The sequence below is a fragment of the Phocoena sinus genome, chromosome 15, assembly GCF_008692025.1.
Source record: "Phocoena sinus isolate mPhoSin1 chromosome 15, mPhoSin1.pri, whole genome shotgun sequence".
NCBI classification, from domain to species: domain Eukaryota; kingdom Metazoa; phylum Chordata; class Mammalia; order Artiodactyla; family Phocoenidae; genus Phocoena; species Phocoena sinus.
Genome location: NC_045777.1, coordinates 4,170,425 through 4,186,289, shown reverse-complemented (window position 1 = coordinate 4,186,289; position 15,865 = coordinate 4,170,425). Strand labels below are relative to the sequence as shown.

Here is a 15,865-nt window from a genome sequence, read left to right as displayed (position 1 = left end):
GGGAGCGCGAGACTCGGGGCCGCGTCGAGGTCGGTGTCGGGGCGCACCCCCCCCCCCCCGCCCGAACCCGACGGCCGCGTCCAGACCTTAATGTTGACAACACTCAAGCATGTCCGCCCCGAGTTAACAGTTAAAACGAGCCGCCCCCCGACAATCCCTAGGGTTTCAGGCCGGCCCGGGGCACCAGAACCTGACCGGGGAGAATGAACTGGACATCGGAGGGAGGAGGGGAGGAGGCGCAGCGCGTCCAACTTAAGAGACTCAACCTCGCGGCGCAGAGCCGGCTCGAGCGCGCGGCAATTAGGTGAATTCTTACAAGGAAAAACATTTCTTTTGCTCCTTAGTTATTAAAAAGAAATTATAATCAGGAAAAACATCATAGTTAAAAGGAAGTTTTTATTAACAGGAAGATTTTTCTTAATTCATATAAGATCCATGTTTAACATTAAACAGGATAATATGCTCCATAATCCGAGAGTCTAATTCTAACCCATGAACACTCTACTCCAGTTTAGTCCTCTCGAATGCCTGCTGTTATTTATATTTTAACAGGTAAAAGCCATTACCTACGAGCTATCTAACGAAAAGTAACTACACTGGAAGATGAAAATCTATAGAATTTTGTCATTAGAGCAGAGTAAAAAAAAACAGGATAAAATTTTGTTTAGAAATCTTTTTAACATTAGGGTATTCTTATACTTTTCAGAACAAGTATAATTTTCAGAAGTTATACAAGGCAACTTATTATTAAATATCATTATTTAGCAATGGTTTGTTTAGTTGAAATGTTATTTTAATTGTAAAAACCATCTCCGGTTACAAAAAATAATCAAAAACCTTATTGGCTTTAACTTGCTTTTACAAATGTCCTAAGAAGTCGCAAGCAAAACAATATTTTAAATAGAAAAACAATAATTTTCAAATAGTCTGGTATACTATTTTTGTGGTTTAGGTACATATATTAATTGGTTTCTTTTATAGGAAACCTGACTAGAAGTTTATCACTTCAAGTACTGTGAAATAAAGGCAAGAGCTCATCACCTTTTAAAAATATTCTGTATGCAACAATTCCCAGTATCAAAGATATTCTTATTTAACGGTTGATAATTAATTGCCTGCTACAAAATACAAAACAACACAACATTTACTGGATTGTTTTTCAGATTGCAGCTGCCCACTGGCATCCAAAGCAAGGATTTCCCATAAATAAAAGCTGCAAAGCAATTCACATACTGGTTAGTTCAGGTCAGTGCTTTTTTTTCACCCTATTATTCCTTTTTCTTCTCCACCGCCCCCATCCCCTGCAGTGACACAGTATTATTTAAAAACATTAAGTCCCTGGGATTTATGCTTCAGATCAAGACATCATTCGAGTAATTTCAAATGATGTACAGCTCTTCACGTAAAAAAGATGTTTTGTGGTCACAGTTACTTCAAAAAGGAATTATATTCAAATAACCTGACATATCATGCTTTAGCAATTACAGAACCACAATTTTGACACATGGCAATTTATAAGTTAGGCAAATGTGAAATGCTAAAAGATGTGAACAGCTGTTCTTCTGTTTAAGTTTAGAGTAGTGCAAAATTCTGGTAATGACTTTATTTTTTCAGTTAACATAACCAGCCCACAACACAGCATACTAAGTCATAAAGTACAGATCCAAGGAAGGAATACATTTACTAAGCTACAAAACTTTGGCAAATCAATACAGTACTCTTTAACACAATAAAATATATTTTTGTTGGAGTCATTTATTACTTTCATGATAATTTTTACTCCAAAAATGTTGAGTACCAAATTAAAACATTGTGATTTTTAATGGTGGTTTATAGCAGAGCAAGTTATTTTATACAATTAATGTCTTTTTAAAACTATACAGTTTCTCCTTGAAAAGTGAGTTCCCTCATGCAAGTTCTCCAAGTTTATTGCAGGGCAGTGGTGGGTATGTAAGAGGTGGCTCTGCTTGGTTCTGGGGTTGGTCCAAAGACAGGTAGAGTTCCAATGCGTGAAAAGCTTTAAAACTCTACCTTAAGGAGGTTTGATCAGCCAATACCAATTTTCAAGTACTTTTCAAAAATTGTTAAATTTTTACATAAATACTGGAATCCTCAAAATCAGACAGTCATTTCAGACAACACTAATTTCAGCCAATCCCTTTGATTTAGAAACCCTGCACCTCTTTGTTTTGATCAAGTCACATAGTCCTTCTTCAGCTTATTAAAAAAACAATTCTACCGAAAATATAGTCGTATTTTTTAAATAACAAATAAATATACTGCCAGCCTGTAGAGACCTGGGGAACTGGGTGTTATCAACTTTCATTATCATTTCTCCACAAATGCTGCTGCTGCCATTGGTGTCCTTATGCTCCCTCTTGCCGAAGCCGTCAATTCCTCAATTTCAGCATTTAATTTATGTATTACCCACTCCATTGCTTCTCGGCCCTTAAAAAAGAATCCAACATGTTTATTCTTAACCAAGTGAGAGCAAAGGCACCTGGCAAATAAACGGCACATCAGGAAGTAACAAGAAGGGGCACAAGCATAACTAAACCTCACCAAGACAGGTTGTTTTTACCTTTGCTTTTTTTTCTCTAATCTTGTTTACCAAATATCAAATGCCTTGAGAAACTGGCTTGATCTATATGCTGATTTTAATTTATATTTTTGCAAAAGATGTTCTCGAATCTACAATTAAACGACAGTGGTGTTTTACTTATTTATGATTAGAATGGTTCCCCTTTCGGGGTGAGGTCAAACTCCTTTTTTTTCTTTTTATGTCCATATTTTAAACCAGAATCCTGTACGAGGCTCTGAAGGCTCTGGTCCCTGACTTCCACTTCAACCACTCTCTTGGACCCTATGCAGTTCCTTGAGGGACAGAACAGGAGCATTTCCTGCTTCCGGTCTCAGGGCCTCCTTTGCACACGCAGCTCCTCTGCCTGGAATGCTTCCTAGCAGGCCCCTCACGGCCTACCCACCCCTCATTCAGAACTCAGCAGAAACATCACTTACTGAACACTCATTAAACACTGTCATACCTTTCTGTACTTCTCCTTTCCTAATGACGTTTTGTATGATTAATGTCGCCTTCCTCTTAGTTCCACGAGGGCAGGGACCACGTTTGTTTTGCTCCCCGCTGTATCCCCAGTCTAGCCTAGCACTCTGCCTGACACAGAGAAGGCATCTATGAAAATCTTTTGACTGCTGAACGATTATATTAAACATGTGTTACAAAACAGTACATTAGGCATCTCTTTCTCTGAACTTACTTTATTTTGAATCATTCTCAGTCAGGCAAAAATTAGTTGGAGGGCAGTGGAGAAAAATCTCACTTTTTTCACGTATAAAGCACAGACATATATCCATTTATCTATATCTATAATCTGTAGTATTAAACAATTTCATGGGGTGGGGGTAATTAGGGGAAAAATATCTACAGTGGACCTGGGTGTGAAGGGAGATAATGAAAAAAAGGTTGGGAATCTATGCTTTCAACAGTGACGCACTGCTACACGGCTCCCCCCCTCCCCCCATGCTGGGCCCAGGGCTACAGTCTTCCCATATTATCTCATTCACTCTTCGCACCCAACCCTGTAAGGCGGGTGATTAATCTCCACTTCGCAGACAGGAAACTGAAGCAGAGAGAGGTTCACTTAATTAATTGCCCAAGGTGAAAGGCTGGTCAGAGTTACAGCTGGCACGTGAAGGCAGGTGGGCTGGACCCCAGAGCCCGTGCCAGCAACCGCCCACATCACCTCGCACTGCAGTGGCTCATAGTCAGCTCACAAGGACAGCGCTTCCAAGAAACAAGACCCAGGAGTAAGAGCAAGCAGGGAGGGGCTTCCCTGGTGGTCCAGTGGTTAAGACTCCACGCTTCCACCGCAGGGGGTGTGGGGAACTAAGATCCTGCAAGCCTGCGCTGCACCCCCCGAAGAAAAAACAAAAAACAAAACAAAGAGCAAGCGGGGAGCAGCCTTACTTACTTTATTGGCATTTGACGATATCGTGCTTGCCATCAGTCCTTCGAGGTAACTGCCGAGACTGACCCCTTTCACGGTAATTATGGCTTCTTGAGTCAAAATAGTTCTGGAACAAAACACATTTATTTACACAGCTTCAGGATGACCTAATTTTCATTTTTCAAAGAAATATTTGATTAAGAAAATTAAAACACACTGTAAAATAGGTTTGTTAAAATATTTTTCACTTACTTTTCTGGGTCTTGAGGATGTGGTTTGTATATAAGTCTCTCATCTACTGAAACCATATTTGTAAAAGAAATCTATAGAATTAAAAAAAAAGTCAAATCATCTTGGAAACCAAGATTAAAAATATTTCCAAAATTAATTCACAAACCAACACCTTGCTAGCTAAATATACAAAACAGCAGCAAGTAAGCCACTTTGACATTAGTGTAAAAAGAAGTTTTCACTATTCATTGCTTCCTTTTTATTAAAAAAATGATAAATTGGACAAAAGCATCATAATAGTAATAACACGCACATGATGCCAAATGCACTTTACTGAGCGCCGCCTCCTAGAAATAACAGGCGGGCTCATTAGAGCGCTGAGGCTAAGTGCAAACAGGCAGAGACAATGCAGCATCTCAGTACTGATTTCCTAAGCCAGGCTGAAGAGCATACATTCATTTGTGTACCAACTACACAAAAGAGAGAAAAAAACTAAGCCAAATAGTTTAAACTTAAAACAAAAGGGAGTCCAGACTTACATTAGTAGATTTAAGTTCCATTGTTTTCTCTACGGGATCCACTACAGAATGTTCTTGCACATATGTTTTGGTTCTTGCTGCACCAATAAGCTAAGTAAAACATTCAGAATTAGTAATCAGAGGAAGAAGGATTTCTTAACTAGTGTATCAATATTTTATTTGAAGGTAAAAATGCGTTACTATCTTGAACCAAAAATCTGTTTTCATAAAAAACATGAGAAAGCAACAAAGGTCAGAAAGGAGGCCCGTTTAAGGGTACGAGGACTTCATACACCACGAAGGAGATGAGACGCCCAAGACCCAAGCAGAGGCGATTAGCAACCAGCCCGCTGAGAGTGAACGGAGTACGAGGTGGGACTCGGCAGCTGCCAAGGTTGAGGGTGGAACAGTGAGCCTGAATATTCGGGAAACAGGGCATGTAGAGAAAGGAGAGGTTTGGAGTGTCTGTCAGTGTTTTCCTAGCGCGGCCCAAGGGAGAGGACGCAGTGGCTCCGGTCCCCAGACAGAAATCCAGCCACCTCACGACGAAGATAACACAGCACATCCAGGGTCACTCCCTGTGCTCCGACCCCAAGCCAATCCCAGCCGTGCTCATTTCTGCGTCCGCACCATCTAGTGCAGTGATGTGTGCAATGGAAGCAAATTGTTGGAAAACATGTCCTTTACTTTTCTGAGGGGCCCACTTTCTAGAAAAAGAATCTCTACAGACAACTGGGTCCACTTATACCAGGGTTCTCTCCCATCACGATAAACTGGCACCCCACTTTCTTGCTGGTTAAACTGGCTCACTAAAGCCTGCTCCCTTGAAAGGGCATAGAATTGCTTTTTTTTTTTTTTTTTTTTTTTTATAGAATTGCTTTTAAATGTACAGGTAGAAGCAACAGATCTTGGAACAAACACGGCAGCAGCAAAGTGAGACCATGCTCCTCACTTAACAGGCGCGGCCACCACTGACCACAGCAACTGTCAGCTAACAACCAGCACCAGACCACTGCTTCCACATCTTAAGTTGCTGGCAAAGTAGGAAGAGCAGAATAAAACTTTTAGATTACAGAGCATTAGCTGGCTTCCTTCAGGAGGTTTTATCGGGTGCCTTCACGAAGACTGTAATAATATTTCCAATTCATTATACACTCATAACTCAAGTTTATTATAATACAATTTGAACTGATGCAAAAATGACATTCAGAATCGGCTCCCACAACCTATTTGAAATTATAATGTGGTTTTGAAAACTTCTCTACAGCAGTCACATTGCTTCAGGAATAAAGACACACTCACAGATTTCACAATGGAAGGCAGTCCCCACTCTGTGCTGAGAAGTCTATGGCTGTGCAACTTTCCAGAGAGATCTACATGTCTGTCCAATACATCAACTCCAACCACACTTGGGTTCATAGGGTTTGGGTATTTCTGCATTGCAGCTGTTGTAACAGTTTCCCATGGGTGGCTGCCGACAGGAATAAAAAATCAAACATTAAAAAATACGCATATAAATCAAACCATTCTTATAACCCATCAAATTAGTCTTTACAATTAAACTTTACTTAATTTACCTAGGAAAGATTATTTTCTGAAACGTTGACTGAAAGATGATCTGGGGAGGCTCAATCTACATTTTGAACATGTGCAGATTTCAGTATGTTTTCAGCACACAGGTGATGTGGCAGAGCTGGCGCCCAGAAGGTTAAAATAGCCTACAGGGCACTACAGAGCCGTTCCTCAGTCACCTTGTCCACTTATCAGTGTCCACTCTCACATGTAAGTTTTGTTTCTAAGAATTACTGATTCATAAAAATGTGTTTTACAATTATGTTCTACAGAAACAAACAGCAAAAAATATTATTATACCATTTATTCTTTTGTCTGACCCCACTTCTGTGAAGCCATAAAGAAGTAACAAGAGCAAAAGAACTTATAGGCACTACAAATTCTCATAGGAATTACAAAAAGATCCAAAGCATTACTGATTTAAATATCATAATATTAAACATGTATTCTTCTCTAATAAAGTAATAAATAATACTGGCCCCTCCAGTCAATCTTTATCCATTACTTTCCTCAAGAGTGATTCTGATTTCTGTTTTGAAAAGGTCACTCAATACAATAAAATGTTTTTTAAGGTGCCCCTAATGTGCCACTCTCTAATATTCTCCCTTAATAAGCATTTGCTTCTCATCTAGGATGGAGACGGTAATAATGTCATGGAACTTGCAGCATCTTTATATTTGTCAAAAAGCACATGTACTTGGGTGATTCAGAATGTGATGTACATTTGATCGCTTCACAACTTATCTGAACAACATGCGTGTACCAAAGATATCCATTTCAAATGAGCTTCTTATTAACTACAATGAGCCTTACACATGTGTGATTTTACACATCTTCACTGAGAGAAAAGACAAGATCTGGAGATGGTGTTTCAAACTACACTTACCGATAAACCACACAGCATGACTTTTTATTTTTCGAAAAGCAAAACACCAACATTGTAAAGCAATTATACTCCAATAAAGATGTTAAAAAAAAAATAAAAGCAAAACAAGTAGGCAGTAATCTACTTCAACTTTTCAGAGAAGTAAGCCTGACAACTTTTCGTGGACAAAAGGAAAATCTCAGCCTCACTCATTTTGCAAAATCCTGGACAACCAGTAACACTGCTCGTAATACCTTCACTTTTGCTCTAACATTATACAGAAATGAACCCCATTCTGTTTTTAATCTCAAGCCTTATTCAGCAAACAGTGCAGGTATATAAGCGGAGCTACTTCATAAAGCTAAACAGTCCCCACAAATAGAAGTGATAGGGGCCAAGCACTCTCATTGCTACCAAGAAAACTATCTAAAATGAGAATCGGATGAACCTTTCCCTATCTCCATCTAGTCATATACCATGGGGAGGTGGCTTCCACGCACTTATCGCTTCCCCCACCTCCTTGAAAAAATTAATAATTGCAAGGCTTCGGGGTGGTTATACATTATTTCTAAGTCAGTCATTCTCTCCTCTCTGAGCCAACTTTAAGACATTGACGTTGACTTAGCTTGGACGAAGACTGCTTTATAAAACACGACTAGCTCAAAAATCACAAAGGATGCATATTACAATTAACAATCTTCCAGTAATTCATTTTAACTAAATTAATGAAATCACGTGAAAAGACTTCACACTGCAAGACATTCAAAGATGGCCCCAAAGGACAGTCAGTCAGTAGAACCTGGTCCAATTTTTTCACCTATAAAACGAGGTGGGGAACACTGTTAACTCCACCGAGGCAGCAACAGTGTCTTGATTTATTTACCAAAGTGGAACCAATCCAAGGAACAGTGCCTGGCACTTAGTGGGCCTTCGTATTTGTTGAAGGAATCAATGAATGACTTCAACTGATGCCGACTACATGCTAGGCCTCAGAAGGAAGCACTGGAAAATCATAGATGGGAAAGACTCAGAATGATGACTTAGATGTTGTTAGTAACATCCTTAAGATGGAAAACACAGGGAAAGCATAAAATTTGAGAGGGGAGATAAATGACTTCATTTTCGGGGATGCTGAGTCTGAAAAGCCTGCAGGACATGTGAGTAGAGATACCCTGCTAAGACCTGAAAATAAGGATTTTAAGTTCAAGAAAGACAGGAGCCCAAGGTACAGATTTGGGTGCCAGAAATGTGTGTATCAGCTGGGACCTTGATTAAAAAGTCCACATTATCTGGGGAGAATCAGGATCAGGGCTTCTTCTCCCAAGACACACAGAGCATTTGTGTGAATATGTCTATTTTCTGCGAGGACAGTCCCAGAGCTTTCATCAAATTTCAGAGAAACGTGCAACAAAAAGAGAAAGACTAATAGTCCCTGATGAAATGCAAGAAGGCCAACAACAGAATTTCACTGAACATTTACACTGAAGGGTAAGAAGAGAGGAAAACATTAAAGAAGAGGGCCAAATGAGTGGGGAGGAGGGGTAGGAAACAAGCTAGGGAGAAGAGTGTTAAGGAAGAAAATTCTAAGGAGTGCCAAGAACTTCTCAAGCATTTAAACCCAGAAGAGAACTGCAAAGAAGAAACCATCCATGATCCCAACGGCTGAAACAGAGTAGTGAAGAATGTGACCTGGTTAAAGAACACTGGAAAGACTACAAACTTAGGCTCTTTCCCCCAGAAAGATTGTAAACATTAGGGAGAAAAGAAATCTGCCCCCTGATTCTAACATTCTCTACCTTCCAGGATCCAGTGGACTCTTGCATGTGTCTGATTCACTGAGTGTGTGAAAAGCCTACAACTTGTTTTAAACATTGCCCTGGAAATAAACTAAAACATACTGCCAAGCTAAAAATATTAAAACAGTGTGGCAACAACAGCCAGATCACTGGGATAGAACAGATAGCTCAGAAATGGATTAAAATATAAATCAAGTGTCTTAGGAGGAAGGTGGCATTTCAAATGGGTGAGAGGAAAATAGATTAGTCAATAAAGAGTGATGAGACAAATGATCAACAATTTGTTCAGGCAAAAATGATACAGGCGAATAAATGCATGGTTCTTTTGTTCAGTGAATCATGGAACCAGAAGGGAATTTTAATTCCCAACATCCAACTGGTGTAAGGCCTATTTTCCTTACCAAACATTTCTCCCTAACGAACAGATGTTAATGAACGTGGCCTCAAAGACATCTCAGCGCTGTCAGGCCCTGACAACACCTCCATCGTCGTCTTCCATGTCTCAGACGAAAATGCGTAACCCCAAGGTCACACAGCTTGTTGGAGCCAGAGCTGGACCTTGGACTCCAATTTCAAGGCCGTAAATTCTAACTCCTCAGGTCAACGGGCTGCCGGAAAAGGTCCGCTGCGTGGTCGCCTGAGCTCGCCCTAAGTCCACATTCCGAAGCAAGGAACTCCACCCGAAGATACTGGAGCGACCGGCCTCTCAACAGCCCACGATCCTCGGGGCCACGACTCACAAGTCTCTGCAAGGCCCCATGTGACAACGGGGCGCCTGTCCCACCCCCAGTGCCGTCAGGGACCTCGTGCTCGGCGACGCCCCCGCCCCGCAAGAGGCCGTCCACGGGAGGCAGGCCGCCAGGGCCCCTTCCCCAGCCCCCTCCCGGACGGGTCGTCTCTCCTGGGAACCCATTCCTGGGGCGTCCCCAGGGTCGTGACCTTCGTCCCCGCCCCCCAGGACTCCGAGGCGCTCGGGCCCAGCTCCCCCCCCACCAGGCCCGACGCCTGGAAGCTTCCTGAGGGCCGCCCCGGCCTCGCCGCGACTCCGGGCCCGGCCTGCCCTCCCACCCCGCAGTTACCCCGTGTCCCCCGCCGACCTGCCCCCGCCCCAAACGTACTCAAAGACGTGCTCCGAAGTCCAGATCTTCATGATGCCGGCGGCCCGCGCGGTGTCCGGGCGGCGATAGGGCACAGAGAGGCAGAGAAGCCACTCTTGCCCCGGCCCCGCCCCTCAGCCTCCCCGGCGGCCGCCCAATGCGCACGCGCCATCGGGCCCGACGCGAGGGACGTCCCGACGCGCTGCCCCACGCCCTATCCCGGTCTGGGTTTTGCCCCAGCCTTGCGCGCGGCGCAACGAAGCCCCGCCCCTTAGCGCCAGGCGCACCGCGCCGGCGCAGTTCCGAGGGCGGCGCTCGAGGCCGCCGGCGCGGGAGCTGTGCTGCGCAGGCGCGGCACGCGACCTGCGGTCCGCCCCCTCGCGGGCGTCGGCGGGAACGCCGACCTCTGGGCGGAGATGGGCCGGGCCCAGCTGGGTCCTGTGCGCGCCGCCCGCCCGCCCGTCCGCCCGCCTCGCCTCCTTGCCTCCTCGCCTCCTCGCTCCCGCCGGGCCCGAGCTCGCCTGGCGTTACAAGGACTGTTGACGGATCCAATCGGCCCTCTTACACCGACATCTCCTGTGTGTTCGGGGTTCACTCGAGCAAATGTTCATGGTGCCACGTTAGAAACTTCCTCCTGCCTGCTGTCTCAACCCAGGCTGTGGAAGGTCCATAGTCAACCAGCTAAGCGATCAACCAAGCAAGCAACCAGCCAAGCAGGCAGTCAGCCCTGTGCTCGTGCCACCTGGCCTCCCGGAGGTTTTTGCCCCTCGGCGGGGAGAAGAGACACACAGTACACCGGAGAAGCTAACATCAGACAGTGCGCTTAGTGCCCAGTGGAGGGTGTAGTTAGGAAGCACGAGTGCTCAATGGAACAGGTGGAAAGACAGCTGGCCCGGGGTTTACAGGATGGCTCTCAGCTCAGCTGTCAGCGCCCCCCGCCCTTCCTTTATCACCCTTCCTTAGCAGCTCCTCTAAACTTTAGTTCCTCTGACACACATCCTGTTGCATTTTTCTTAGCACTTCTCACTCTTCGAGATCATCCTGTTCATTTGTTTAACTTCCGCTCAAATGTAAGCCCTTGAGGGCAAGGATCTTGCCTGCCTTGCTCAATAATGATTCTCAGTAAGGGCTCAATGGTTATTTATTGAAAAATGAAATAATAATTCTTCGCGGAATGAATGAATTACTGGAATCATACAGCCACTAGACTGTAAGCGCCTGACGGGGAGGGTCTTGCCAGACTTGTCCAGCAAAATCCCCCTGCACCTACATAATCTCTGGTTGTTGCGTAAATGAATGAATGAGAAGGACGTGAGGGGGCAGGATGGCATGGCATGCGGTTTCATCCACATCACAAGATGAACCTCGTCCAGTGGACAAACTGGCCTTGCTTTCAGGACAAGCCCTCTCTCTCTGGCACCCACCACACTCCACAACCTGTACCCCCTAAGAGAAAAATTTGCCGTTTTAAATGATGACTGTGGAGGAAAATTTTTACATCTAGTTACCTAGAAGCTAGTTCGAAGCACTGCCTCATTCTTGTTCTTAGCTCATTTGATTGTTAAAAACAAATAAAAGGTTAAGTTAGGAGGGAGGATAATTTTTTAAAATAGCCCAGGTCCTTTATATAAAGAAAGAGAAAACTTACATTGGACAGGAAGGAAATAATATGCTTGGGTAGTTGCTAAGTGCAGTTTGTGGTACCTAGGACTTTAAAAACAAAACCTACAGTACTTAGAGGGGATTCTTAGGGAGGTAATGCTTTACGGGCTGCTGAGAGAGCCTCAGCCTCGATTACTGAGAAGTTAATGTCATTAGCTTCAATTGAGAAGTTAATGTCGCTGGGTGTTAAAAACACTGGTTCAGGAACCGTCTGCACAGAATAGCCTGTCTCCGCTATTCCCAGAGCTCCGTGAAGCTGTTCACCATCCAGGATTCCTATTCTGTTTATTTTAGAGAATGTTATTCTGCCCCCCAGTTCAATATTTCTGTTTTTTTAAAGTTGTGAAAATGACAGCTACCCCCCCCCCATCCTATATCAGTCTATCGATTTTGCTCACTACAGCTTGAGTGGTGGGGATGGGGGCATGGAAGGCTGGAGATCTAGGCCCAACTATCTCTTCTGTGTGGAAGTCATACCACCGACCTTGTACTTGGGTTTGGAGAGCAGGACTTTACATAGATTTTCTCCTGGAGACTCACACAGGAACACACAGAGGAAACAAATGAATGGTTTTTAGATACCTAAGCCTTGTGTCACTGACTGTGCCTCTCACAGAAACAGGCAAGTCATTAGCAGGTCATTAAATTGACTTGAAATTAAGTAGGTGACTGGCTCTTTTTTTTAAAAAAATTATTTATTTATTTGTTCTTAATTTTGGCTGTGTTGGGTCTTGGTGCTGTGCACGGGCTTTCTCTATTTGCAGAGAGCGGGGGCTACTCTTCGTGGCGGTGCACGGGCTTCTCATTGCTGTGACTTCTCTTGAGCCGTGCCCGGACTCTAGGCACGCAGGCTTCAGTAGTTGTGGCGCGCGGGCACATGGGCTTAGTTGCTCCGCGGCACGTGGGATCTTCTCGGACCAGGGCTTGAACCTGTGTCCCCTGCATCGGCAGGTGGATTCTTAACCACTGCGCCATCAAGGAAGCCCCGGTGACTGGCTGTTATGACACTTACTTACCAGGATGACACGCAATCCCCAGAGCCTCACGCCCTTCCCTGTGCCTGGGGTGCGCGTTGGGGAGAATGCAGATGGGATTCCTACCATCGAGAAACTTCAAAACTGGCTGAGGAGCCAAAACACAAGGCGAACAATAACTAGAAGATGAACAACAAGGTCCTTCCGTGCAGCACAGGGAACTATGTTCCATACCTTGTAATAAACTATAATGGAAAAAACTCTGAAAAAGAATCTATATATAGCTGAATCGCTGCTGTATGCCAGAAACTAACACAACATTGTAAATCAACTATACTTCAATTTAAAAAAACTAGAAGATTTTTAAAGCGGGGGTGGGATGGGGTTAGGTGTTCAGAGCAGAGGCCCATGGCTGTGAAGGCAGCTCCTTCTCAGGAGATGGTGGTGGAGCCTCTTCCCGGGCTGCAGAGCAGGATTTGGCTGAATGGCCTCCATTAGGGGCTGGGAAGTGAAGAGGCAGCAGGGCCACGTTCGTGGGGCACAGAGACAGGCCTGGCAGGAGAAGCAGATGAAGTTACGTGCCTCAACTTCAGCTGGGCGCCGGCGCCTTTAATTCCCCAAGTCAGTCACTCTCATGCCATCTTCACAATTTGCCCTGTCTTCATACCATCTGTTCCATTATTACCTAAGTTTCTTATATCAGCTTTTTAACAAATACACTTTATGTAACTACCGTCAATAGAAAAAAATTTTTTTTTCTCTCCTGATTTTCACTCAACACGTAACTATTAAAGCAAAACAGTAAGCCTGTGGCCTCTCCATCATCTTTCATAGACTCCAGGAGTGGGTGTGTCTCATATTGGGGTCAGTTTCCAAGCTTCTTAAGTGCTCTTTAACCCTCATCTGTGCTCTTCAAACTCCAAACCCACCTCTTCCTCTGAACCTCTCAGCCATGACCCTTGTCTCTGAATTTACTGTGAGCTTCTTCATCGTTAATCCTCTTCTATATTTCTCTGCACTCAGAGAACACATTCTTCCCAACCTTTTTGCCTTTCCTCCCTTCATTTATTTATTCAACAAATAGCCACAGATCACCTATTCTAGGCCCTCGCTACAATCATGGAGCTGACACTACACCAGCAACTCACAATCAGCGGCGACTTCCTCCGAGAAACACATGACAATGTCTGGAGACCTTTACGGTTGTCACAGCTGGGGAGGGGGGTGCACCTGGCATCCAGTGGGCAGAGGCTGGGATGCTGCTAAGTACTCAGGACACAGGACAGAGACAGTCCCTCACATCAAAAAAGTGCCGGCCCTAAGCGTCAGTAGAAACGCTACTGACATTTCTAAAAGCGTCGTAGAAACGCTGGGCTCAGGCTAACAGGCTCTTAGAATCTGGACTTAGGATCAGACAGGTTCACCTGCCTGGACTCCATCTTTTGTCTTTCCAGTCGCCAACTCACCTGACCTTTACAGCTACAGCGATTACTAGCTGTCCCTCCACAGGCCACAAGTTCCACACCCTTGAACTTTGCACGCGGTGTTCTCTGCGCAGAAGGCACTTTCCCCTCATTTGCCCTAAAGATTCTTGCTCATGTCTTGAGGCTGCAAATACTCCCCTGACCCCGAGTACCTCACAGGTGTGCCTCTCCCCAGCTCGGCCCAACGCCTTGTTTCTGCTTCTGTGCTGGTGGCATTTTGTATAGATCTTGTGATTGTATTGTGTGTGCGTGTCCACAGCTACGATGTAAAGTACAAAGTTGTGACTCCTGTCTTAGTCAGTTCAGGCTTATGTAACAAAATACCACAGGCTGGGTGGCTTATAAACAGCAGAAATTTATTTATTTCAGTCCTGGAAGCTGGAAGCCCAAGATCAGGGTACCAGCAGGGTCGGGTTGCCGACTTCTCGTTGCAGCCTCACTTGGTGGAAGGGGCAAGGGGGCTGTCTCGGGCCTCTTTTGTGAGAGCATCGATCTCATCCATTTGGGGACCTCCCAAAGGCCCCACACTCTTTTTAAAAAATATTTATTTATTAAAATATTTATTTATTTATTGCCTGCGTTGGGTCTTAGTTGCGGCATGTGGGCTCTTTGTTGCAGCGTGCAGGCTTCTCACTAGCTGTGGCATGGGCTCAGTTGCCTGGAGGCATGTGGGATCGTAGTTCCCCAACCAGGGATCGAACCTGTGTCCCCTGCATTGCAAGATGGATTCTTTTTTCTTTAGATGTTGGGGGTAGGAGTTTATTAATTAATTAATTAATTTTTGCTGTGTTGGGTCTTCGTTTCTGTGGGAGGGCTTTCTCTAGTTGTGGCGAGCGGGGGCCACTCTTCATCGCGGTGCACGGATCTCTCACTATCACGGCCTCTCTTGTCGCGGAGCACAGGCTCCAGACGCGCAGGCTCAGTAGTTGTGGCTCACGGGCCTAGTTGCTCCGCGGCATGTGGGATCTTCCCAGACCAGGGCTCGAACCCGTGTCCCCTGCATTAGCAGGCAGATTCTCAACCACTGCGCCACCAGGGAAGCCTGCAAGATGGATTCTTAACCACTGGGCCACCAGGGAAGTCCCAAGGCCCCACCTTCTAATGTCATTGCGTTGGACGTTAGGATTTCAATATGAATTTGGGGGGGGGGGAGAGGCACAAACATTCAGACAATAGCAACTTCTGTGTTAGAGGGATGAGAGGGCCTGTGGCCATACTGGGAAGCAAGAATCATCAAAACATGAACGTATTTATTCCTAAGCCAAACACTTGGAAACTTAGCACCTCCTGAGAACACTAGCCTAGACCTTGTCGAGCCCAAGTGTCTTCTGGTTAGTCTCTCAGTGCTTGTCTATGGGGGAAAATGTGCCACCAACTGTTGGAAAGTGAAGTGGCAATGCTGGGAAAAGACGCGGGATTTTATCAGGTTGAGCAGGTGACCCCCAAGACCTCCTACATCACATGTGAAACCACCAGTGGATGACTTCCTGTGGAATCAAGGCAGCTAACAGCTGAGAAGAGAAAGTTGACAGAGATGGTTCCCAAAGTCAAAGCTTGTCATAAGACAATGCTTTGAATAGCTAAGGAGTAGGAGGGACCCACGGGAAAACTAATCAAGTCCTTGACTATTTCTGCAAAGATCTCCATCACTGTGATTGGGCTGTGAAATTCAAACATATTGTGCAGTGCTCTTTCCAGTTT

General features: G+C 44.8%; 1 protein-coding gene across 2 annotated transcripts; it reads right to left on the bottom strand.

The window, feature by feature from the left end:
* Nucleotides 1–376: 376 nt before the first annotated feature.
* On the bottom strand, nt 377–10,295 carry PRELID3B (PRELI domain containing 3B). 2 transcript variants are annotated; one of them, XM_032605377.1, is made up of 6 exons: nt 10,066–10,295; nt 6,017–6,185; nt 4,736–4,825; nt 4,218–4,288; nt 3,990–4,092; nt 377–2,448 (listed from the first exon to the last, which is right to left on the bottom strand). In XM_032605377.1, the coding sequence occupies exons 1-6, from the start codon at nt 10,095–10,097 to the stop codon at nt 2,329–2,331; spliced, it is 585 nt and encodes a 194-aa protein (XP_032461268.1). In that variant the 5' UTR covers nt 10,098–10,295; the 3' UTR covers nt 377–2,328. The 2 variants fall into 2 exon arrangements, with proteins under 2 accessions (XP_032461268.1, XP_032461269.1); XM_032605378.1 differs by lacking the exon at nt 10,066–10,295 and adding an exon at nt 9,349–9,666.
* Between the last annotated feature and the right edge of the window lie 5,570 nt (nt 10,296–15,865).